Source organism: Schistocerca nitens, chromosome 1 (genome assembly GCF_023898315.1).
Source record: "Schistocerca nitens isolate TAMUIC-IGC-003100 chromosome 1, iqSchNite1.1, whole genome shotgun sequence".
NCBI lineage: Eukaryota > Metazoa > Arthropoda > Insecta > Orthoptera > Acrididae > Schistocerca > Schistocerca nitens.
In genome coordinates this window covers 1112896074-1112921628 of record NC_064614.1, presented here as the reverse complement: position 1 = coordinate 1112921628, position 25555 = coordinate 1112896074, and the positions used below count along the sequence as shown (strand labels likewise).

At 38.3% G+C, this 25555-nt stretch overlaps 1 protein-coding gene across 1 annotated transcript in view; it reads right to left on the bottom strand.

The window, feature by feature from the left end:
* LOC126199114 (calcineurin-binding protein cabin-1-like) overlaps positions 1-25555 on the bottom strand; it is a 249429-nt gene that overhangs the window by 29370 nt on the left and 194504 nt on the right. Inside the window, exons 26-28 of the mRNA XM_049935872.1 lie at positions 25163-25262; positions 6412-7225; positions 3686-3930 (exon numbers count right to left, since the gene is read on the bottom strand). Coding sequence (XP_049791829.1) covers positions 3686-3930; positions 6412-7225; positions 25163-25262 — 1159 coding nt within the window. The remainder of the gene's footprint in view (positions 1-3685; positions 3931-6411; positions 7226-25162; positions 25263-25555) is intronic.

The following is a 25555-nucleotide window of genomic DNA, read 5'->3' as shown; positions in this document are numbered from 1 at the left end:
ATTCAGTACTGTTAGAGAAATAAAATGAAGGCTGTCTGATTACTCTAGAAATTATTCAAATGAAAGTTCTGGAATAAAGAGGAATTTGACAATTGCATGTGTGTCTGAATTCAGCGCAAGTTCAAGTTTGCATATGACAAGTTCAACATGGTGGGACTTATGTTACAACATAGAACATCATTAACCCAGCAACTTTCCATAGCGTTTGATGAGAAACTACTTGCACATTAACATCATGTAAGAAAACACCATGACTGGTTAACTTTTTTAGGCAGACCTTAAGATACTTCACATCAATAAAACAATTTGTAAATTTGATTACCCATAATACATCAAAATTAAAAATTTCTGAAGGAGCCTCTTTAAAAACAGGGAATCATCCTATATTCAGGGTTGTCTTATAGTAATTACAGGAAGCCAACTATTTTACATGTAAATGTCCAAAACCTAATATTATCTGTAACACAAAAGTTGCACAGCTTAGATGCTTAAAAAGACTTGTAACAAGTGTCTGTCAATTCTGGTCCTTACCAATATAAGCACCTTAGAATTGAGAATATTCTGTCTTATTTACTGATTTACCCTCATGCATTGTTTCTAATGGTGTGGTCAGGCCTTGTACAAAGCAGAATTGAACCTATAGTGTTTTGTCCAAGGTCAGTGACAATATCCATTTTCTGATAACCAATTACCAATCTTCAAGAAAATTTTATTTACACCTGTACGAGTTGAAGTTTCATGGAAGAAATTTTTTGTAATATGCACCATTTACACAACTGGCTGGTTGAGTTTGTGGCTAGGTGCAGTTTGGCAGTAATAACTTATTTATTTTAGCATTGTTAAGAGCACTTAAAATCATTAATATTCCTACACGTAAAATACAACTGATTATTTGTTGTGCCCAAGTAGCATCTCTATTCCCTCTAGAATTTGCCCCATCATACAAGGTCCATGAGTTTCACGATTTGGCAGACTTATTTTATTTTAACTTTGTGGTTGGATGACCTTGTCACCACAACAGCCAATTAATCCAAGGGTGGAAATTCGTGTGTGTCAACTGTCTGTGAATCGTGTAAACACTGTTCTGTGCATTATTGTATTTTAACTTTTTGTCTACAAGATTTTCTGAGGCAGAGATTGGATTAGGGACCAGCCCAGAATTTGCCTAAATGAATGTGGAAAACGACTTTAAACCCACACTCAGACTGGCCAGTGTTCTAGACCACAGATCATTAATCCACTGCATGGTTTCAACTTGATTCTGGCTTACCTCCTGGCCTTGCGAACTAGCTTGCTGCATGTTAACAGATAAGAGAAAGTCATCATACCCACACAGAATGCTGTGCAAAAACTGCAGAACAACTTATCTATGACGTGACATTATAGCTGGCTAAACAGAAAGTGCTTATAAGTGAGTCACAGTTCCCCCTCCCCCTCACAAAGAAGTATTAGGGTTTAACATCTTGTTGGTGACATCAGTAGAGATTATTGCTTAGAGAGGACAAGGATATGGAGATTATTGATCAGAGAGGACAAGGATATGGAAGAAAATTTGCCCTGTTCCTTTCAAACAAAGCAGCTTCATATGTGGCTTAGAAGTTTCAAGGAGGTCATATATATATATATATATATATATATATATATATATATATATATATATATATATATATATAAAGATGATGCGACCCACCAAACGAAAGCGCTGGCAGGTCGACAGACACACAAACGAACACAAACATACACACAAAATTCAAGCTTTCGCAACAAACAGTTGCCTCATCAGGAAAGAGGGAAGGAGAGGGAAAGACGAAAGGATGTGGGTTTTAAGGGAGAGGGTAAGGAGTCATTCCAATCCCGGGAGCGGAAAGACTTACCTTAGGGGAAAAAAAGGACAGGTATACACTCGCACACACACACATATCCATCCACACATATACAGACTTACCAAATGAAAGTGCTGGCAGGTCGACAGACACACAAACGAACACAAACATACACACAAAATTCAAGCTTTCGCAGCAAACAGTTGCCTCATCAGGAAAGAGGGAAGGAGAGGGAAAGACGAAAGGATGTGGGTTTTAAGGGAGAAGGTAAGGAGTCATTCCAATCCCGGGAGCGGAAAGACTTACCTTAGGGGGAAAAAAGGACGGGTATACACTCGCACACACACACATATCCATCCACACATATACAGACACAAGCAGACATCTCACAAGCAGACATATTTAAAGACCAAGGTTCGTTTGTGTGTCTGTCGACCTGCCAGCACTTTCATTTGGTAAGTCACATCATCTTTGTTTTTAGATATATTTTTCCTACGTGGAATGTTTCTCTCTATTATATATATATATATATATATATATATATATATATATATATATATATACAAAGATGATGTGACTTACCGAACGAAAGCGCTAGCAGGTCGATAGACACACAAACAAAGACCAACACACACACAAAATTCAAGCTTTCGCAACAAACTGTTGCCTCATCAGGAAAGAGGGGAAGGAGAGGGAAAGACGAAAGGATGTGGGTTTTAAGGGAGAGGGTAAGGAGTCATTCCAATCCCGGGAGCGGAAAGACTTACCTTAGGGGGAAAAAAGGACAGGTATACACTCGCACACACGCACATATCCATCCACACATATACAGACACAAGCAGACAAGCAGATATGTTTTTTAGATATATATATATATAAACAAAGATGATGTGACTTACCAAATGAAAGTGCTGGCAGTTCGACAGACACACAAACAAACACAAACATACACACAAAATTCAAGCTTTCGCAACAAACTGTTGCCTCATCAGGAAAGAGGGAATGAGAGGGAAAGACGAAAGGATGTGGGTTTTAAGGGAGAGGGTAAGGAGTCATTCCAATCCCGGGAGCGGAAAGACTTACCTTAGGGGGAAAAAAGGATGGGTATACACTCGATAGACACACAAACAAACACAAACATAACACACGAAATTCAAGCTTTCACAACAAACTGTTGCCTCACCAGGAATATATATATATATATATATATATATATATATATATATATATATATATATATCTTTCGCAACCAACGGTAGCTTCATCAGGAAAGAGGGAAGGAGAGGGAAAGACGAAAGGTAAGTCTTTCCGCTCCCGAGATGGGAATGACTTCTTACCCTCTCCCTTAAAACGCACATCTTTTCGTCTTTCCCTCTCCTTCCCTCTTTCCTGATGAAGCTACCACTGGTTGCGAAAGCTAGAATTTTGTGTGTATGATTGTGTTTGTTTGTGTGTCTATCGACCTGCCAGCGCTTTCGTATGGTAAGATGATGTGACTTACCGAATGAAAGTGCTGGCTAGAATTTTGTGTGTTTGTTTGTGTGTCTATCGACCTGCCAGCAGAGAGAGAGAGAGAGAGAGAGAGGGAGAGGGAGGGAGAGAGAGAGAGAGAGAGAGAGAGAGAGAGAGAGAGAGAAATTCATCAAAATTTCAAAGACCTGGTGGTCCTAAACAGAAAAGGTGTATTGATAATTTTAAATTTAAAAATAGCTATTGAGTAACAAAGGCATAATAGGAGAAAATAGTAGCAGAATTTCACTTGACACTAAAATATCTTTTCACTGAAATGAAATTATCTGGTTCAATTTTACACCGAGAAATTATATAGTTTTTACAAAAACTGGAAAACTTTTCATACTTACATTAAAGAAATTTGTGCTCTTTCTGTCAGCAAATAATCCTTGAAAATTGCTTCCAGCAGGGCGATTTTGGGCAGGAAGACAAGTGTAAATCCCCAGAAGTAACTCCCTGCATTTGCTGACATTACGATGGAATTTTGAATGAAAATAATAATGCGTCAGCCGGTACAGTGATTTATAGTGATGTGGAAAGCGTAGTACACATTCTTCCAATGCAATTAGGCAGCTTTTGATGAGACTATAGTGATCTGTACAAGAAGTGAGAGTCATATAATAGCTGAACCATTATTTTTAAAAACAAATTAATTATAAATTAATGCTTTAAATTAAAGTACCACTTAATGTGCACTCTATATGAAGTAACAAAAGTCTTACATTATAATAATCAGCATTTTTCAAAAACAAAAGAAAATAACTTACAGGTTTATAACATGAAATTTCATATACTCACATATAACTTTTCATGATCCACTTTGGAAAAATGTTATCTTATGGACTGTTGCTATTCTATTCCCATCTGATCAACCAAGAATTAATTTGCTTATCAGTTCCTTTACAGATCTATATCTGTTGTAATGTGACTTTTCAGGTATGTGATATATATGTGTGTTTGTAAGAAAGTAAATTTGGTGTGAAAAGTTCAAATGGAGAGAGAAATAAACTATGGTATATTCAGCCAGCTGCATGATCTGTGTTGCCAGCATATGCAGTAGCTAGATGCTGGCTTTTTATGATGAGAGGAAGGAAGGGGCTCACATTTGGAGAGACTGTCTCCCTGTTCATACCACTTGTCTGAATCAGTTTGGAAAATGTCAACTGAATGGTACACAGCACAATTCAGTAATGAAGAAGCACAGTATATAGTTTTAAAATTCTGTACATTCTGAGTCACGAACTGTGTATAATGTATACCAGTTCATGAAGAATGAGACTGATCTAAACCTGCCTCATAATTTAAAAAATGACTACTACAGAGTTGCCAATGATGTTGGATCATTTACTATTCTAAATAAGAAACATACCGGAAATAAGCTCAAAAGTGAAATTGATAATTTTGATAAATGTGTTACTCAACAAAAAAATTTGAATGGTGGATGCTGAACAGTAAGAAATTTAATTCCAGTTCCATAGAGAAAAAAAAAACTTTTGAGGTGGTAGTTGGGCTCTAAGAAATATTAGCAATGATCTAGCATTTGCATGGAAGAAAATGAAAAATAAACAGAAATTATTAATGGAAAAAGAAGTCTGTCATGCAAGACAATTACAACATTTACAAGCCATACAGAAATAGTGGAAGGTTCTGTGTGTATGTGGATGAAACTTACTCACACTTTAGTCTTTGAATGATGGTCAGAAAAAGGCTTGCTATTACTTGTTTTTAAAAGAAAGAAAGCTGTTACTGTACATCCTCAATGTTATAGTGAGTTAATGCCAAAGACATTATAGATATTTAAGCTTGAGATGAACATTTCTAGTCATCATGTATACAGCTGAACTGTATTACTTTATTAAAAGCAACAAGGGAAATTTTCAAGCATCTGAAATTGCAATCTTCATTGAAATGAAATATAAATGATCGTATGGCAGTGTTGGCCGGGAGGCCCCATGTGGGGAAGTTCGGCCGCCGTATTGCAAGTCCTTTTTAGTTGACGCCACTTCGGCGACTTGGGAGTCAATGATGATGAAATGATGATGAAGAACACACAACACCCAGTCATCACGAGGCAGAGAAAATCCCTGACCCCGCCGGGAATCGAACCCGGGACCCCATGCGCAGGAAGCGAGAACACTACCACAAGACCACGGGCTGCGGACAGTCTTCATTGAATATGGACTTTCAATTCTTGGATTACTCTTTAGTGCAGTTTCACATTTTACTCACATTTCTGAAGTGATAACAAGTACATGTCTGCAGTATATTAAAAAATGAGCTCTTTGAAGAAAGAACTAGGAGAGTTATAATTAGTAATGACAGAGTGCAAGACACTTCAAAGAGGTAGGATGGGAAGAGAAGCAGTAAAGAGAGAAAGAAACGACAAAAAGATATATGAACTTCAGGATGACAAGGAAGTGGAGAAGAAAATTATGTGTTAGACAATGAGATTCCATCCTCAGACTCTGAGTCCACATTCATTAGACCTTCTGAAAATATCAGTAATATTCAAAAAAATATTAGCAGACAGATTCTCAAGTGATTATTTTTGGTTCAGAGAGGAGAGCAGCACTCCACTATAATAAAATAAAATAAAATATTAAAAATCAAAACAAAAACTCTTCGATGATTTATTCATGCAAATAAAATGTCATATGGAGAGGATAAATATCTTTAAAAACAAATTAAAGTTGAGTCTCCTTTACAGCTCTTCCTATGTTTGAAGTCTCTCAAACAAAAATTACAGAGTTATACACACATGAGGCATTTCACATAAAGTTCATCATTAATCTGTCTAAATAAGATATTGTGAAGTACCTCTCATCCCTGCCCCAAAAATTATCATTCTGGTTTACTGCATAGCCTTTATCTACAATTCTGAACACCTACACGAAATACAAATATAACATTCATTTGTTTTATTTGCTGTATTACTTAAATTATCACAATTTCCTAAGAAAGATTTTACAAATACTATCAACCCCCCTCCCCTCTCCCAAGCTCTTCAAACTGATCTCTTGCAATTCCAGTTTACAAACCATAGAATATAGATGTACATAGTTTTGTTTCAACTTACCACACTTTGTGTCATCTTTCTTCTTCTGATTTGTCAAATTTGTATTTCTGGGGCTCATCTTTTCTTCCTTTTTATCCGACTCAGCAGCTACAACAGTACCTGTAGACCGATTAGGATCTTCTGAATCTGAATCACTGCTGTCACTGGAATCACTAGAGGCCGAACTACTTGAGTCATCATCTCTGTCACTTGAAGAGGAGTCATCACTACTGTTTGATGAATCTGCAGCACTTGTTGATGTTTCAGTTCTAGTTGTAGTTGTAGTAGTAGTTGTTGTACTTTCCTGAGAACTGCGTCTAGCTAATACAACTTCTTCAGGGACTTCTTGTTCATTATTTTTCTTTCCAGTGGCTTCTCTGTCAATTGGCAATTCCTCTTGATCACATTTGTTTGAAACCATTTCTGATTTAACATCAGCTGCTGTCTCTAAACCATAGGGATCCTCATCTTCATCACATTCAACTTCCATGTCTAAAGGTATGTCATAATACATACTATTCTGTCTATCATCTTCATTATCACTTGGAGTATTAGGCTCAGTCTTCAAATTTGGTCCAACTTTTGAAGAATAGTTTACAGGTTTAATTTTCCCTGGACCATTCTTCATATAATCATACCTTGACTCTACTGAGTCATCAGATATAACAACGACATCCATTTTACGTGACTTCACATTTCCGGACCTTGAACCTCCATTTCCTGCAGCTGGAACATCAGGTTCAAATGGTTCTTCAGGAATATATGTCTCATTATCTGCTACTTTTGAAATCATGTCTTCCATCAGATTTATGACATCTTCCATAATAGACAGGTCCTGTAATAATGAGGAACAGAAACTGTTGGTTAAAAATATAACTTGACTTAATGACAAAATAAATGTGGTTTCTTAATTCGGAAAAAAAAATCACATCTCAAAATTTTGAAATTAACAGTTCCTTTATTAGAAGAAAAAAGTAAGAAATGGAAATTTGTTTCATTCATTTTTCCTCCATTCATTCACACATCATCATGTTTCACAAATCCCAACACAAAAGAGATGTTTCAAGGATATAGAACAAGCCAAGTTACAGATTAAAAGGCAAAAGTGGCCAATGCTGGCTGCTTCTGAAAAGTATACTAGTAACAAAGAATAAACACAATAAGAAATTTGATGCAGCAGTTGACTATAATCGCAGAAACTTCAGTTCCACAATATTAATAATCAGCTGCAGACAATTGATATACCAACAAGAGTTGAAAACTGGATAGACCTGAAAGAAGCGAGGTGGGAAATACGTGAAAAGAAAAAGCTTAGAAGAGGTCGAGAATGAACAGAAGAAACAATAAGAACAAGACTATACATGATTAAAAGACAAAGAGGATGGCTAATGAAGAAAAAGAAAACGCACATCTTGTACTTCTGCAGACAATAACACATATGCACTCACATGTGATTCCTCTATTAGTTTTGTATGTTTTACTAGCTGTGGGTCCAAAATAAGTAGCAGGTAGTGGCATTCTAGAACATGATATAATGATTATTGAATGCCTAGTTAGTTTGTGTTTTTTTACCATGTTATATTGTTTGAAGTTTGACGAATGGCATGGAGATATATTTATTGCATAAACTCAATGATGGTAGCTTAGCTGAAGTGATACTGATAAATGAAATCAACATCTGCCTTGGAATTCAAATTCCAGGTGAAGTCTGTGCTTATTTTTTTCTTTTCTTTTTATTATTATTTTTTTTAATGCAAGGGGGACACTGCACCATGAGTTTGTACCCCCTGTTCAGACTGTCAACACTCAATTTTACAAGGGATTGCTCCAGAGACCGAATCACAGGGGCGCTGCGTCTGAAGAGAGTTCCAGGCATTGTGGAAACTGCACCATGACAATGCGCTGGTTCACATCGCCTTTGTTTTCACAGCCTGCCTGACCTGTACCAGTGTGGCAACAGTGATGCACCCACCCTACAGTCCAGACATGGCCCTAGCAGACGTTTTTTTGTTTCCTTGACTGAATAGAGTCGTCAAAGGAAAGTGTCTCAAGTCAGTGGACAATACGCAAGCTACTTTGACAGCATCACTGAAGAACATTGACTGAGGAGATCCAGAAAGCTTGTGATGCATGGAAATCACACTGGTAAAAATGTATTGATGCAGAAGGGTCATTCTTTAAAGAATTTTACATTGCTGAAACTACCTGAGAAATAAATAAAAAAAAGTGTGACACATCACTTTCTAGACAAACCCTGTATGTAATTATCTTGAACTTAAAGAATATTTCCAGAAATAGTGGTACACTATGTGTATTCATACAATATCAATTATTATTTCAAGCCTAGGAGTTGTTTTTGTACCTCATACATGGCTTGGAGGTCTACAGTAATTGGATACACCAACACAACTCTTGATGTTGGTACAGTAGCCAACTCTTGCAATTACAAGAGAAGCCAGAAAATTCGTGGGAAGTAAATACTAAAAGTGAAAATATTGTGCCTTAATCCATACACTATTTTCATTTGTAAATCATTCCATTGTATGTGAAAGTACAGGGTGATTATAATTAAAGTTCAATTTTCAAACCATTGTAGAAATAACACCACTGGTCAAAATGATGTCAAACTGCAGTGGAATATTATCGGAGAAGGGGGAAGATGTATAGCAGAAGAAAAATAAATAGTTACAAAACGTAGCAATAGATGGTGCTGTAAGCATCATAATTTAATAGTGGTTTTCTACAAATGACGAATATATCATAGACCAATGTCTGAGGCGTTTGCCTGATGTTAAACAAACTGTATTATTCAGTATGCATGGGTGTACAGGCGTGATACTGTTAGTTGCGAAAGCTGATCCACCACAGCAAGGTCTTATCACATTGGATGTGAAAAATTGGTTTTTAATTGTCCTGAGGCCAAAAAGTGAATAAAAGGCATCACTAACATCGGTTTTTAATTGCCCTGAGGCCAAAAACCGCATAAAAAGCATCAATCACATCAGTTTTTAATTGTCCTGATGCCAGAATCTGCATAAAAATCATCAATCAAAATCAAATCAGAGTATTCATTCCCATGTGACTAGTGCAAAACATGTTCAATATGCTGTCCACCATTTTTTGCAACAAGTTTAAATTGAGAAGCAGCATGTTTTGCAACTGATCGATGTGTTTCTGGGGTCACATTCAAAATGTGTTGCGCATTGCATGCCTTCAATGCACCTAAGTTTGCAATTGGAACACTGAACACAACATCTTTCAGATAGCCCCACAGCCAGAAGTCACAAAGATTGAGATTAGGTGATCCAGAAGGCCAGGCTTAGGGAAATGATGGCTGATAATTCTAGCATTTTCGAAATAGTACTTCAGCAGCTGCTTAACTGGTTTTGCAATGTGTGGAGGTATGCCATCTTGCATAAAAATGATCCCATCCACGAATCCATGCTGTAGGAGAGCTGGAATGACATGGTTACACTCATAGCACTAACCAGTGTCTCTTCAAAAAAATATGGCCCTATGATAAATGATGCCGTAAAGCTGCACCACACAGTGACCTTTTCAGGGTGGAGTGGTACTGGTTGATTTGTGTGTGGATTTTCCGTTGCCCATATCTGACAATTCTGTGTACTGACATATCCTGTCAGATGGAAGAGGGCTTTGTGTACCCACAAAATCTTCCACGCCAATCACTATCCACTTCCATGCGAGCACGAAATTCTAAAGCAAAGATCTCTCTTGCTGGCAGGTCAACAGGAAGTAGCTCATGCACATGAGTAATTTTGAATGGAAAGCAAAAAAGTATGCTTCATAAGATTTTACACACCATGCTCACACGGGTATGTCCAATGTTCGGGCAATTCTCTGTGCACTACATGTTAGCGCACCACCACTCATCTCCTCCTGTATTGCTGTGGCCACTGCTTTCACTGACGTTGAATCAATTTGTTTCCTCCCTCTACCAGGTTGCACATCAAAATAGCCCATCTTTTAGAATTTGTGAATAATTTTCTCCAGACCCATGGCAGTCATCAGACCAATGCCTTTTTACAAACCATTCAGTGTCCAGAACTTCTGCAGAATGATATGTGTACGGTCATCATTCTTGTAATACAGTTTTACAAGCAGTGCATGAGCCTGCATTGAGACAGTCATGGTGAATGTCGCAGATGCAAAAGGAGGGATAGCCGTATATCTGGTGTATTTATAACAACTTCAATGGGTAGTGTTTTCATTTAGATACTCTGACACATACACACAATCTGTTGATCAATTTCCACACTATTTTTTTTCTTCTGCCATACATTTCCCCCCTTCTCCGATAATATTCTGTTGCAATTTGATGTCATTCTGACCAGTGGTGTTGTTTCTGTGTTTTGAAAGTTAGATTATAATCACCCTGTATGATAAGCAATATGATGATGACGATAAATAAAAATTAATACACAAAAATGATCTGTATTAATGTACCTGTAGAAGCATGATATACATCACCTCAGAGATATGTGGCTTTCAAATTCACCACAAAATCTTAAAATACATACTGCAAACTTCTCATCAAGAACCAAAATATGTAGCACATTACTGGTTAAATTGTGGAATGTCTTCTTGTCACACAATGCACATTAACTGATGTGACACTGCCATTTGTCAAAGCAATGGCCTAATGTGGATAAGTGATGGGAACTAGTAAAGTAATTTTACAAGTCAGTGGGGGTGGTTTGACTGAGGAGTAATTATTAAATGTGAATTTCAATGGAGAGAATGATTTTCTGTACTTTACATCTGATGCCACACTGCCCTAGTCTCTGAAGCAATGGGAGTTTTGAAAGGTGTTTCAAACCACGAGGCATCTAAAAGTATCCCCTTGTTGGCAGCCTTTTGTGAATAAGATGGATTTTTCCTAAATTTGCGAGAGAGTATAACTGACTTGGGGAAGCATTAAGCACACAGTGAATAATATAAGTCATTCAGGGTAAAAAGGAGTCTGTCCTAGATGCTCAAAGAGGAAAGAAGGGAAATGGCTGTAGACCTTTATAACTCCCCTGGCTGTGACGTAAACTGATTCATTTCAGGATTTACAGTAAAATTCATATTTTTTCATCTTGATGTGTTTTACTGCTGATTAGTAGTTCAGATGGACATTCATATCTTTGCTGTTGACCCATTTCCTTTGTCGTCATAAGAGAAAGAAGAAAACACGGAAAAGTGATAACAAAAGAAGGCTGAACAATACTCTGCATACTGGCAAGAAGTCCGATGTCAATGTTGTTTTCAAAACTCTCAAAAAGTTCTTGACCAATTTACTTCAAAATTTCATGTGATACTCAAATTGACATATGTTTCATATATATAAGTTCCAGAATGACTTATTTCAGATTTTTACATGCTAATCTAATACAAAGTTAAGAATTTGTACAACCTTTCTGAAATAACAGTGAAGAAACAAATAAAAGGGAAAGTTAATAAAAATTTTCCAGTTTTTTTACTTTGTGATAATATTTAATATTCCCACTGTAATTTTACTAGAACCAGATTTGCAGTGCAGCCACATAGGTTTAAAATGTCTGTCTATCAAAAATGAAGACATAAGAAAAGGTAAAAAGTATTATTGTTGTTAAGATGAAGGATGGAAATAACATCATCAGTTGGTTGTTAACCAGGAGAAAACAATGCTCTTGAAGGGCATGGAAGTCCCAAGAAAACTGTTACAATTCTGTGTGTGTTAATTGTCTGTCTTTTTATATTCAGCTATGCTATCACCCTCAGCAACTCAGAACAGTGCTGTTATTCTACCTGAGTGATAACATGGTTCTTGAAGGATGAATTATTTTGTTTCTTAAATTCAGTTTAAATATATGTATTAATTTGTCATAGTATTGCAGAACCACGTTAAAATGGCACCCTCAGATGGTCAAATTGCACATTCAAAATGATGCACCATAAAACAGTATGAATAATTCTGCCATTTCTAGATTATAGAGTTTACATTTAAACAGAATCCCAACATCCTCTAATCCATATATGTGTTACCTATTTCCCATCTCATTTAGATTATTATTGAATGTATAATTAAGCTGTAATTTGAATTTTTTCTAAAGCTCCCTTACATATGTCTATACATACCAGCCATGGGCAGCTGAGGTTTGGCAATCACTGAGTAGATTTATTCTGTGGGCCCAAGCTTTGTAACCAATGACGATAGTCACTATTATGACTGTGAACTTATAGATTTACATTATGCTAAATGGATCCTATATAAGGCGCTGTTTTCTTTCATAATATGTGATAACCATCCGAAGCACTTTTTTGGAAATTGATGAGGTAAGAAGATGATCTGGAAGTTTTCTGATGCATTGAAACAAACCTTTGCCTTTCATGGGGCAAAGATCACAGATTTGAGTGCTAGTCCAGAGCAAAATTTTTAATCTGCCACTGAGTTTCAAATCAGTACACACTCTATTGCAGAGTCACAATTCATTCTGGAAGCTATCCCTAGGCTGTGGCCAAGTCACTTCTCCATAATATAATTTCTTTCAGGAGCGCAAGTCCTATAAAGTATGCACAGGAATTTAGGCAACGTTTGGAAGATAGGAGAAGAGGTACTGCAGGAAGTGAGGCGGGTCATCAGTCGTAATAGAACAGCTCTCAGTAGAGCACTTGCTTGCAAAAGGGTGCATGTTCTGGTCTGACATATAGTTTTAATTTGCCCCAAAGTTTCAAATCAGTACACATTTCAGTGCAGAGTGAAAATTCATTCCAGAAAAGTAAAAAGGAACAAAAGTGGAGGCCTCCAAGACTAATAGTTCTTCCTGGTGATGAAGCATGCTTCATTATCAACCTCTGTGTTGCGGATTTCTATTAAATCTGTTTCATCATCCTCTGTATTGTGGATTTCTACGAAATCTGTTGCTGAAGTGAAAGTGGAGTGAGTTGACAGAAAGTCATCACTTCGAATGTAATCATCTGCACTACATGAAATGTTTTGCATTTTCATTAATTCAGCAATTGCTGCTGCATATTCTTGAACTTCAATGGCCATAGAAGAGTCTTGTTCTTGACCCCTAAATGCTGTTTGTTGAAGCACTTGGTAACAGTTTCATGTTTTATTTCCTTTACTACCAAGCCAATCCAATTTACTGCATCCAGGACAGAAACTGACTGTAAGAGCAAATGCACTTCCAGCTTCTTCAACACTAAGAATAAGAGATTGCATCAGTAATTGCCGATAATGACACTTGAATGTGTAAATAAGCCCCTGGTCCATGGGTTGTGTGAGGCTGGTTGACCCTGGAGGGAACCAAGCCAATTTCACATTTTATAACATTACTTTTGGGTGGTAGGCTGCTATGTCTAGGAAAAGGAGAACTTGGCAATTTCCTTTTTTCATTTTGGCATTGAAAGAGCCCAGCGATTCTTCTATAGCACCACTCACCATCAACACCTTTTTATTGCTTCACCACGAGACTAGAAGCTTACTGACATCTACGTTTTTGAAAGAACGCAGTTTTTCCACCTTTCCAATCACCAGTGCCCTCTCTATTTCACCTAACATGTTTCCACACTGCAGTGCAGTGAGTCTTTTCTTGGACATTTTTCTGCCGATGTACTATTCACCTCAAATTGCTAGTGATTTTGAAGGCAGTGCTCGATAAAATGCTCGATAAAACAGTCTCTTTTCATCGGCACTGAACGTGTCTTTTGGGTCATAATTTACAATTAAGTTGGACAGTATTGTCTTCCATTCTGTTGCTACACTTTCCAGCATATCCTTAGCTTCCTGACACACTTCATTCCACACAATGTTGAGCCTACCTTTGAAACTGTCCATCCATCCCATGGATGCCTTAACTCCTAATTCCAAGCTCTTTAGTGACTTTCAGAGCAACATGGGTCCAGATAAAGGTAAGTTTTTTGCCCACGGGCTTATGAATCATTCACACAATATTTCGTTAATTCTTCATTTCTGGTCTTCTTCACCTTTCTTTTCATCTGCCCATTCCCTTTCATCCATTCGTCCGGAAGTTTCATAAACTTGTGTTTTACACAACATAATTTCGCGCACAGAGAGTTTGTCTTTCTCACTTGCCTCAATTACATTAAGCTTTTCGTTAAGTGTTAAAGACACATACTGTTTGTTTGACATCATGTTACTGTATCTTTTAAAGTGCTACTAGTCAACTGAAACTGGCAGAAAATAATGACCTTGCCGTGGAAAATCATTGTTTAACAGAACAATACCCACCTCTTCCACTGCACACATTGCAGCAGTGTGTTGGTAGATGCGCAAAAATGTTCCTTATGTGCTGGCGTGCATCAATAATGAGGAAAATGAGAAAGCCGAAAAACAGAGCCCTGACGAACGAACCATTTCCCTTGATGTACTGTACTGACACTGAGTGTAACTTATTCATTGTTGCACAGAGTGGCTCGGTTTTAGGTCCACATCAGCAGCGTTATGCTGCACTGGACCTCTTTTCTTGGTTTTACACTGCTTAACAGAGGTGTTAAAAGTAATATCGTAACACCCTTGTCGAGTCATGAATAACTAATGAACAGTTACAGTAGCATTGTATAGGCTCTTTTCAGCATTATACAATGAATTATTAAGTACGTTCTAAGATTTGCTTTCCATTTCCACATTAGACACGTTCCGCTTTATACAAAAAATCAGCATATAAAAATGCACTGAATGTGTCAGGACTGAAATACTTGTACTGTTTGGTCAGTTTCTGAATTATATGTGTGCCGATTTGAGCAAGTTTTACTGTAGAAAGTTTTGCCAGAATGAATGTTACTGTGTGACATAGCAATCGAGATGTAAATATTTATCAATACAAGTATTTTATAAGCTGAATTATGTGAAATAAAGAAATCGAAAGACATAGGAAACATTATGCCGCAATATACGAAGCATAATAGATAGTGGTTAGGTGGATGATAAGTATGGATAGGAAAGAATTATTTTATTTCATGACCATATTTGGCATCATTTTTTGCCAAATTTGTCATTGTCTATTTGCTAAATTTAATGTTGTTTTTCGGCTAAATTTGGCATTATTTTTTACCAAATTCCATGCTTCTTACCAAAAGCAGTGTTGTTTTTTCCAAATTCTGTCCCCCCATCTCCACAATTCGATGTTGTGCCAAGCCAATTTTGTGTATTCCCCCCCAAATTTAGTATTGTTTTTTTCTCCAAATTCCATGTTTTTGTGGTTTCTGTTCTTGCCAAATTCAGTGTTTATTTATTTATTTATTTATTTATTTGCCAGATTTGGTGGTTGTTGGTTTTTCCCCAAAATTCAGTGTTGTTGTTTTTTCCAAATTTAGAGTTGTTTTTTTGTCACATTTGGTGGTGGTGTTTGTCGGATTCGGTGGTGCTTTATTGCCAATATTTTTTGCCTATTTTGGTGGTGTTTTTGGCCGCTGTAATGCTTTTCCTAATTACGAACTATTTACATCATCCAGTCAAAGTTCATTGAGCAAGCAAATGAACTGTTACTTTAAGAACATACTCAACCCGTCCCCACCTTGAGGAGATTAGAAGCCAAAATACAATTTTGACACTCAGTGACTATCAGTTATGAATAACAATTAATTGCCATTCTTATTTTTCTAACATATTTACACATTACAAAATTACACATGTTATAAAAATCGCTGATTTTGCTTCATTTCACTAAATATTGCTAATTTTCCATTATTGTTTTGTGGAACTTTTCCATTTCTACTGACGATGTACGGAATGAGGAAGTTCAACGCAGGACTGGCGACAAATATAATATATGAAAAACATTGAGAAGAAGACGGACCAGGATGATAGATCATACGTTAAGATATCAGGGAAAAACTTCCATAGAACTAGAGGAAGCTTTAGAGAGTAAAAACTGTGGATGAAGACAGAGTTTCAGCAAATAATTGAAGACATAGGTTGCGACTGCTGCTCTGAGATGAAGAGGTTAGTGTGGGAGATGAATTTGTGGTAGGCTGCATCAAACCAGTCATAAGACTAAAAAAAAGGGTAGAACAAGATAAATGGAGATGTAGTCAAACAAGATTATTACATCATCGCACTATATAGTACTCAGATAAATTTTTCTAGTCAGAAAAAAAATCTGTAAAATTTGTGGCATTAAGTTCAGAAAATATTAGAACATTATTTAGAAATTGTCAACAATGATAAATTCCCTTCTTATATCAGTGCATTTTCATGATACACAATGCAATTCATTATTTCACCATGCTCTGCTTTTAAGCACTCAACTATTGATACTTGCAGCTTTATAACATCGCATCACACAGGACACGACATAGTAGGGGTCAGAGGATGCATCGTGATGTGTACAATGTGTCACAGATTGCACTCAGCCTCTGGCAAAGGGGTGGTTGTGATACATCATTCAGGTGGCATGCAGCTTGACAGGCACACATTGATATCAGCTGTTCTCTAGGTGTCCTTGACCTGGAAGCACAAGCACTCGCACAGGTCAGCAGCAGCTGGTAGGGCTACTCTCACCAAGCGGAACATCTATCACAGCACATGAGCACTGGCGGTGGACAATTGGGATACAGAAGTCATCCAACCTCAGCATGGTAGTATACCAACACAACCACACACATTTTGACAACATTAGCTACATTTCAACAAAACCACTTATAAGCTTTTCAACAAAACCACTTATAAGCTGTGCACAGGCAAAGGTTCTTAATTCACATCACGCCAATCACATGATCGAAAATAGTCCCAGACGATCCATCCACCAACCAGCCTTATATGCCTGTGCACCACCAGCCAGAATACAGTTCGACATGCCACCCAGACTAGTAGGGATCTAGCATTCCAGTCACAACATCCATGCGCCTCATCTGCTGGTAGTCCCGAATTGTCAGGAGTGGTAGCTTCCGACTGTGACTCGAGGGTGTCGTGCAACAGTGGTCTGGTCTCCCTGGATAGCTTTGTGATAATGCTGTGCCAAGCAGTCTCTGGTAGTCTTGTTTCCGTCTTTTCTTTGGTGGACTTTCTCGAGAGTAAGCCTTGTGAGGAAAACATTTTATTTTGTTATTCTTCTGTTATACGACCGGAAGTGAGATCCATACTTGGTTTCTTGCTTAAATTGTGTTTTGTTACGACCACTCTGTTGACATCAGCAATGTTCTTGTTTATTGGTTTTATCCCAATAAAAACATATTGAGGAATATCGTTCATGTTTTGTCTCTACTACCGAAGATACAACAATTCCCGTATCTAACATCCTCTGAATCTCTTTGTCTGTGGTAGGCTTCTTTAATAGAACAGAGTAATATGTCATATGATACGACTCTTGAAGTTTTACTTTAGATTAGCAAATACACCCTCTCATTACCCTGGGCTGAGACCAAAATACACTTTGTTGGCATCACAGTACCACTCTCAACTCTTCCCTTTAATGGTCAACAAGTTCTGTTAAATTACTTGATTTTGCTTCAATCTTTGCAGCAGCATTGTTTACATGACACTGTGACTTCACGTTGTTATCTTCCCTTTGAAATTGCAGAGTTGCAACTTCCACTTCTGCTTTCACCTAATGAAACAAAGGTTCACATCCTAAAGCCCTCCACAATCTTCATCTACAATTCCTTTAAAGGAAATTTTAATTTCTTCTTCCTGATTCCTTATGTAAGGACATCATTCTACAAAATCTAATTGACCACATCTTTCTGTCATCAAACTGGTACTGAACATGATATCAATGCTCAACAACAAAAACTGGCTGCTCAAAATTTCCCCCGAAATTCAATATTTTAACAGAACTTGTTCTCTGATTGGTTTTCTTCAATTCCCAACTGTGATTAAAATGTACCAGAAAAACAAGCAATTTTAGACAATCACTGAGTTCTTGAAATAATTTCTCTGTCATTGTATTTGCCTACGAGTCAGAATCCAATAAGATGTCAACATCAACTCCACATACTCTGGCTGTAAGTATCAGTTTGACGGCATCCTTAGTAGAACACTCATCTTCCCTCAATAAGTCTTCCACAATGCCATGCCAGCAGTCTATGTGCATTGTTTGTATAAAACTACAGGTGACTCCATGTCTGTATGCTCAGTTTGGAAGTGGGCCGCAAACTAAAATGAGTTTTCCTACAAATCACAAAGTGTATCCGTTTCTTTGTTTCATTTCTGTTGTAGCAATCACTCATAATTCTTGCAGTTATCATTCTCCGAAGTTCAAACTGATATTCTTGCTGTCTATCACACAGTTGACTGTGGTCATCATATCTTCGTGATTCATCATGTTCGTTCCATTGATTCTTTGCTCCTCAGTTCCATTCATTACATTACTTACTTCACATTGCATCATTGCCCTTGTTTCTCTCATTGGAATCATTGATCTCTCACTGCTTTTTTTCAGTGTCAAGGGCTTGAATTCGATCTCCCACCAAACATATATATTCAATGTCTTTGTATCCTGTGAGAACTCACCTCTCACGGGTGTGCAATGGTAATCACTGCATAAGAATCTCTACGAATTGTGTGTCTTCAATAAGCTCATCTAAATTAATATTATGATCCCAAAACTTCTGCAAAACTGACAGATGGTACCATCACCGTGGCCATATGGTAGGGGTGGTGTTTACAATTTTGACTTGACTGCCCACAGTGAAAAAAGACTGTCTGTAGTTCACTGAAATTATTGTAACTACCAGTGACTCTCATGCCCCACTGTGTGAGCACTGTCATTCAAAATGCTCACACAGATAACTATTTTTTTGTTTCTTGGAATCCAACAATGAGAAAGAATGTTTAAACTGGCAGATGAAACCAATGGTATGTAATCCTCAAATTAGTCTGAACTAATGAAATATGCATTTACCTGTATTGGTATCAACAATCATGCTTGGTATTGTGTTCAGCTTAAAACAATATTTCTCTTTCCCCGTATTATTGATTTTTGCTTCTAGAATACGCTTGACTAATGTAGATTGCTGCATCTGTTCAACTTGAGTGGCTGGGTTAATGCGTTGTTCATGTATGCCAATTACCATTTTAAAGACTGAATGTTTGTGTTGTGAACAATCATTCTTTACTATTGCGATCTCCGCACTGATTTTACTTTGCACCTTCTCGAATGTGACTTTATTAAGATATTCAATTTCATCATTCTTAAGTTTTAATCCTTCAGCTTGTAATACGAGCTTGGATTGTTCAGCCATAACTTTGTTATGTAAGTAATTGTGTTTTCCCATAAAACCATTGATGGGTTTCTTTCATGAATTTTCTAGTGCTTCTCAAAATTCTTGTGTATTCTTTCTGACCTAATTCTCCATGTGATAAGTTTTATCATCATTTAGCTGCCTAAGATCATTATTCACTGCCTTTACATATTTGAGCAACGGATTTTGACTCACCATTACTGGTCTATGGCTAAGTGTTGGTTTGGTAACCTCCACTGTTGAGCTGCTGCCAGTATTTCAAACTCATTATTCTCAATATTTAACTTACTGTTTTTGTTAACAAAATTTTCAACTCACCATCTGCTGTAGTTATGCTGCATTGGTTGTCTCCAAAGATTGTGATGAAATCATAGTCTGACACAATTGTCATCAGTTGTGTGATTCCCTTGCCTCACCTTGCTGAGAATTACAATTCTCCTTTGTGACAATGATTCATTGATTAATTAATAACATTTAGTTACCAGTGGATGAAGTTCAGAAAGCACAACAGCTTAGATGCAACTATCGATTTATTAATTCATTTGTCAGCAGCAATTATGGAACCAAATTATGAAATCCTGCCAAACATTCACTATAGTCGTGATAATGTTAAATATTTTTTGTATGCATAGCCGAACACACACTTCAGCAGTGTCCCATATCAACTCTGACCAACTCTGAATGATATCTCTTACTCTAAACAAAACCAAACTCCATCCGAACAGGCGATGAAGACCCAATGGTACCGACCAGCTGCCGTGTCATCCTCTGCCCACAGGTGTCACTGGATGCAGATATGGAGGGGCATGTGGTCAGCAGACCACTCTTCTGGTCTTATGTCAGTTTACGAGGCCGGAGCCACTACTTCTCAGTCAAGTAGCTCCTCAGCTTGCCTCGCAAGGGCTGAGTGCACCCTGCTGGCCAACAGCCCTCGGCAGACAAGATGGTCATCCATCAAGTGCTAGCCCAGCCCGACAGCGATTAACTTCGGTGATCTGATGAGAACTGCACTGCGATTGTTGAGATGAGTGAGGTTTAACCAAACATTTTTGCAGCTCACAGAAGTTATATTTATTCTCCAAATGACCGAGGTCAGCAATAATGACCTCACAAGGTGCAACAACCAAGAGTGCTGGGCTATATGGAGGGGACTTCCTGACATGGAATGGATGGCAGCTGTTGAACTGGATGTGTTGTTGATGGTTGGTGGGTGTGATGTGGATGTAGGTATTGTAGCCATCCTTGAGGTGAAGGCTGATATCAAGGAAGGTGACTTGCTGGACTGAGGAGGACTATGTGAAGCAAATGGGGGAGAAGAGGTTGAGCTTGTGGAAAAATATGGATGGGGTGACTTCACTCTCGATCCAAATCATGTAGATGTCATCAATGAATCTGAACCAGATGAGGAGATTGGAATTCACGGTGGTTAGATGGATTCCAGTAGATGGTGCCAAGCAGGCACCCATTGCTGTACCATGGATTTGTTTGTAGGTGTTGTCTTCAGAAGAGAAGTAACTGCGGGTGAGGACATAGTTTGTCTGATGATCAGGATGTCATATTTTGGGTGTTGGGAAAGGTAGAGTTCAATATCAGCAAGGTAATGGGCACTGGTGATATTATTGCAATAGTAGTGTAGTAGTAGGAGGAGGAGGAGGAGGAGGAAGCATCAATAGTGACAAGCTTGGCTTCAGCTGGTAAAGGAACAGGAATGACAGAGAGTCAGTGGAGAAAATGGTTAGTGTCTTTTATATAGGGGTAAGTTACAGGTAATAGGCTGAAGATGCTGTTTCGTGAGAAGAGAGATTCTCTCAGAAGGGGGCACAGTAACCGGCCGCAATGTGGCATCCTGGGTGCTTGGGTTTATGTGCTTTAGAAAGCATATGGAAGGTAGGATTGTGAGGATCTGATGAGGTTCAGAAGACAACCATGGAGGTGTTTCTGGGGTAGACCTAAGGATTTGAGAAGTAGCTGGAAATCCTGCTGGATTTCTGGAATGGGGTCACTGTGGCAGGGCTTGCAAGTGGATGTATCTGACGGCTGGAGGGGTCCCACCAGGTAATCACTGTGGTTCATAACCACAGTGGTAGAGTCTTCTCAGCAGGTAGTATTATAAGGTTGGGATCAGTTTTTAGGTGGTGGACATGGGGTTTGGTTCCATGTTATCTGAGGAACGATGATGAGGCACGGTTTGAGGATAGGAAATTCTGGAAATTTGACAGAGATGTTTAGGAGACAGTGGGGTGGATCGCAGTTAGATAGGGCCATAAACTGAGTCAGCAGGAACTAATATTAGTTTTGGATTGAGTCTGATTGTTAGGGTAAGTCGCAAAAAAGTGTTTCCACTGTGGGGACTGGGAGAAGGAGTGAAGGTCTTTAACAAGCCCAGCATGTCTATATTTGGGAGTGGTGCAAAAGATAAGGACTTTGGAAAGACTTGATACTTCTCTGGGGCTGAAGGTTTTGAAGAATAGGTTCATGCCTGTGTTGCGGGTCTGTTTATGCTCTATGTTCTGAAGGGCGGTGGGGTGATGTTTATGATGGTGTGATAAATGCATTATGTCTGCCATGCAGGGTTTTGTGGCTATGAGCTGATGATGTTTAAAAGTAGCAATCCACCCCACAGCAGGAAGTCACTTCTGTACAGCCACCACCACCAAACTGTGATCAAGAGACGCATGACCACCCAGTTCTGAGCATGGTGCCCAACACAATGTTGTTGTTGTGGTCTTCAGTCCAGAGACTGGTTTGATGCAGCTCTCCATGCTACTCTATCCTGTGCAAGCTTCTTCATCTCCCAGTACCTATTGCAACCGACATCCTTCTGAATCTGTTTAGTGTATTCATCTCTTGGTCTCCCTCTACGATTTTTACCCTCCACACTGCCCTCCAATACTAAATTGGTGATCCCTTGATGCCTCAAAATATGCCCTACTAACTGATCCCTTCTTCCAGTCAAGTTGTACCACAAATTTCTATTCTCTCCAGTTCTATTCAATACCTCCTCATTAGTTATGTGATCTACACATCTAATTTTCAGCATTCTTTTGTAGCACCACATTTCCATAGCTTCTATTCTCTTCTTGTCTAAACTACTTATCGTTCACATTTCACTTTCATACATGGCTACATTCCATACAAATACTTTCAGAAACGACTTCCTGGCACTTAAATCTATACTCGATGTTACCAAATTTATCTTGTTCAGAAATGCTTTCCTTGCCACTGCCAGTCTGCATTTTATATCCTCTCTACTTCGACCATCATCAGTTATTTTGCCCCCCAAATAGCAAAACTCCTTTACTACTTTAAGTGTCATTTCCTAATCTAATTCCCTCAGCATCGCCCAACTTAATTCGACTACATTCCATTATCCTCGTTTTGTTTTTTTGATGATCATCTTATATCCTCCATTCAAGACACTGTCCATGCTGTTCATCTGCTCTTCCAAGTCCTTTGCCGTCTCTGACAGAATTACAAGGTCATCGGCGAAACCTCAAAGTTTTTATTTCTTCTCCATGAATTTTAATTCCTACTCTGAATTTTCCTTTTGTTTCCTTTACTGCTTGCTCAATATACAGATTGAATAACATCGGGGATAGGCTACATCCTTGTCTCACTCCCTTCCCAACCACTGCTTCCCTTTCATGCCCCTCGACTCTTTATAACTGCCATCTGGTTTCTGTACAAATTGTAAATAGCCTTTTGCTCCCTGTATTTTACCCCTGCCAGCTTCAGAATGTACTGCACTTGAATGACTGCTCAACAACATGTACCATTTGTATTCCCCCCCATCACTACCTCTGCCGCCACCACCACCACCACCACCACCACCACAACCACCACCACCACCACACCTCCCCCCCCCCCCCCCCCACCTCTTCTCAATTGCACAGGTGGGATCTCTCCCTACAACATATCCTTGATTTTCATAACCCCTGGCCCCGTCCATCACTAGTCAGTGTCCTCCGGCAAGCTATCCCCTTCTCTAATACTACACATGCTTTCTAGCTCAGCAATGCAGCTACATGGTCCTTACCCCTTCTCTAATTCTCTCATCTCTTCCCCCCCAGTATCCACTCCAGCTGGATTGTTGCTCAGGTCCTATGCAGTCATAGCACTAGTGTTGTGAGTTTTCTACTTGTGAAGAAGGACTTTATCTAATAGCTGAGTACTTCTAGCATTCTTTCTCAGTGTGTGTCTCTGTGACTCAATACCTCCTCTATTTGGTGAGTAGCACTAAATCCTTCCGACAGTGTCATTATTCCATCCTGGACTTTCCGTTGTTTTACAGATATATGTCTGCTTCTCTGCTGTTTTACACAATATGACTCCATAGATGTCCAATTTATCTGTTATATACAGCCATGTGGCATCTTTGGCCTCGGAACACATTGACAGAATTACTGGCTCACTGCATTGCTCATTCTCTCAATCTTGTTGACACAATGAACGGTGCAAATAAGAGATAAATTGCACTTCATATTTTTAAAGTATTCCAAGTCAACTGAACAGGGAAAGAAATACCAATGGGCTGTTATAGAATATTTTCATTTCCATGCCCATCTCTAGGAGTAGTAGAGATATTCCCGCAGTACTTTTACACAAGTATGAGTCACGTATACACCAAATTTGGTCAAAACTGATCCAGGTGTCCCTGAGTTATGCTTTTATGTCACCCCTCTTCAGCCCCAACCCTCAGCTGTAGTGTGCCGTCCTTTCATTATATAGTCCATTCATTATAATTTTTTTCCCATATTTCAAGTGATATGTGTGCCAAGCTTTGTAGAAACTGCTTTTGCTTCATGCATTGCAGAGATGGGCTTGTTTGGCACTGTCTTTGTAGTCCCCTCCCCTTCCAGCTCCCCCCTAGAGTTGAAATATGACCAGGACTGTTACCAATGGGCCTAGCAACCACAAAAATTACAGATTTGATACAAATATAAGCTATCAAATGTTTTTACATGTCACAGTTTCTCATCCCTACCCCAACCCCTACCCCTATCCCCACTCCACTCCTACTCCTACCCTTACCCTTACCCTTACCCTCACCCCTACCCCTAACCCCACCCCCACCCCCAGGGTGGTAGGTACAACTGTATTACCCACATAGTATTTTGATGCAAATAATGGGCCATGTATATATAAAATCTGGTCGAAGTTCTTCCAGAGTTATGCCCGTACATCATCCAATTTTCAATCCCAACCCTGTGGAAGGTAGGTGGTTCTCACTGGCACAGTGCTTCCTTTCAGAAAGTAAGCAATATGTGTACCGGGTCTGGTTGAAACTGAACCAGAGGTTTCGGATGAGATGTAGAACATGCAAACATTTTTATAATATACATGGATACAGACTAAGATTAAAGTGAAAATCCAATTATGAAAATGTCCAGGATGTAGCCACGTAACATTTGTAAATCTACTGAAAAGCTGTCACAAATATGATCCCTCGAACATGCAGTTAACTAACTATGACAAATGTCAACAAAGTGATCATTATCTGCCCATCTCTTAGGATTATAAGAATAAGCTACCAAACTCTAAACTTATAGTAGTAATAATTAATAAATTGCAATCATACCACAGATTCATCCACACAGCGTCGTTTTGAATGGTGCAGTACGTTATCTATTTGATCTTCTGCTGGCCTTTTCTTACGTTCTTCATCACAGTCACTTTTTCTGTATTACAAATAATATCCTTAATAGTACCCATATAAATATGTTGATAATAACTATACTAAAATATTAACATATGTATAGAATATGATGAGAGACAGAATGGAAGGAAAATTACTGGAGAAAAATGGACTGAGGAAGAAATAAAATCATAATCCAGTGACAAATACAAATTTCTTGATTAAATTTAAATTGGATTTAAGCTTAGTAAATTACCCACATATGAGAATAAAAAAAATAAACAAGTTATGAATGTGCATAAGATATAGGTAATATACAAGTAATGATGATAGTAC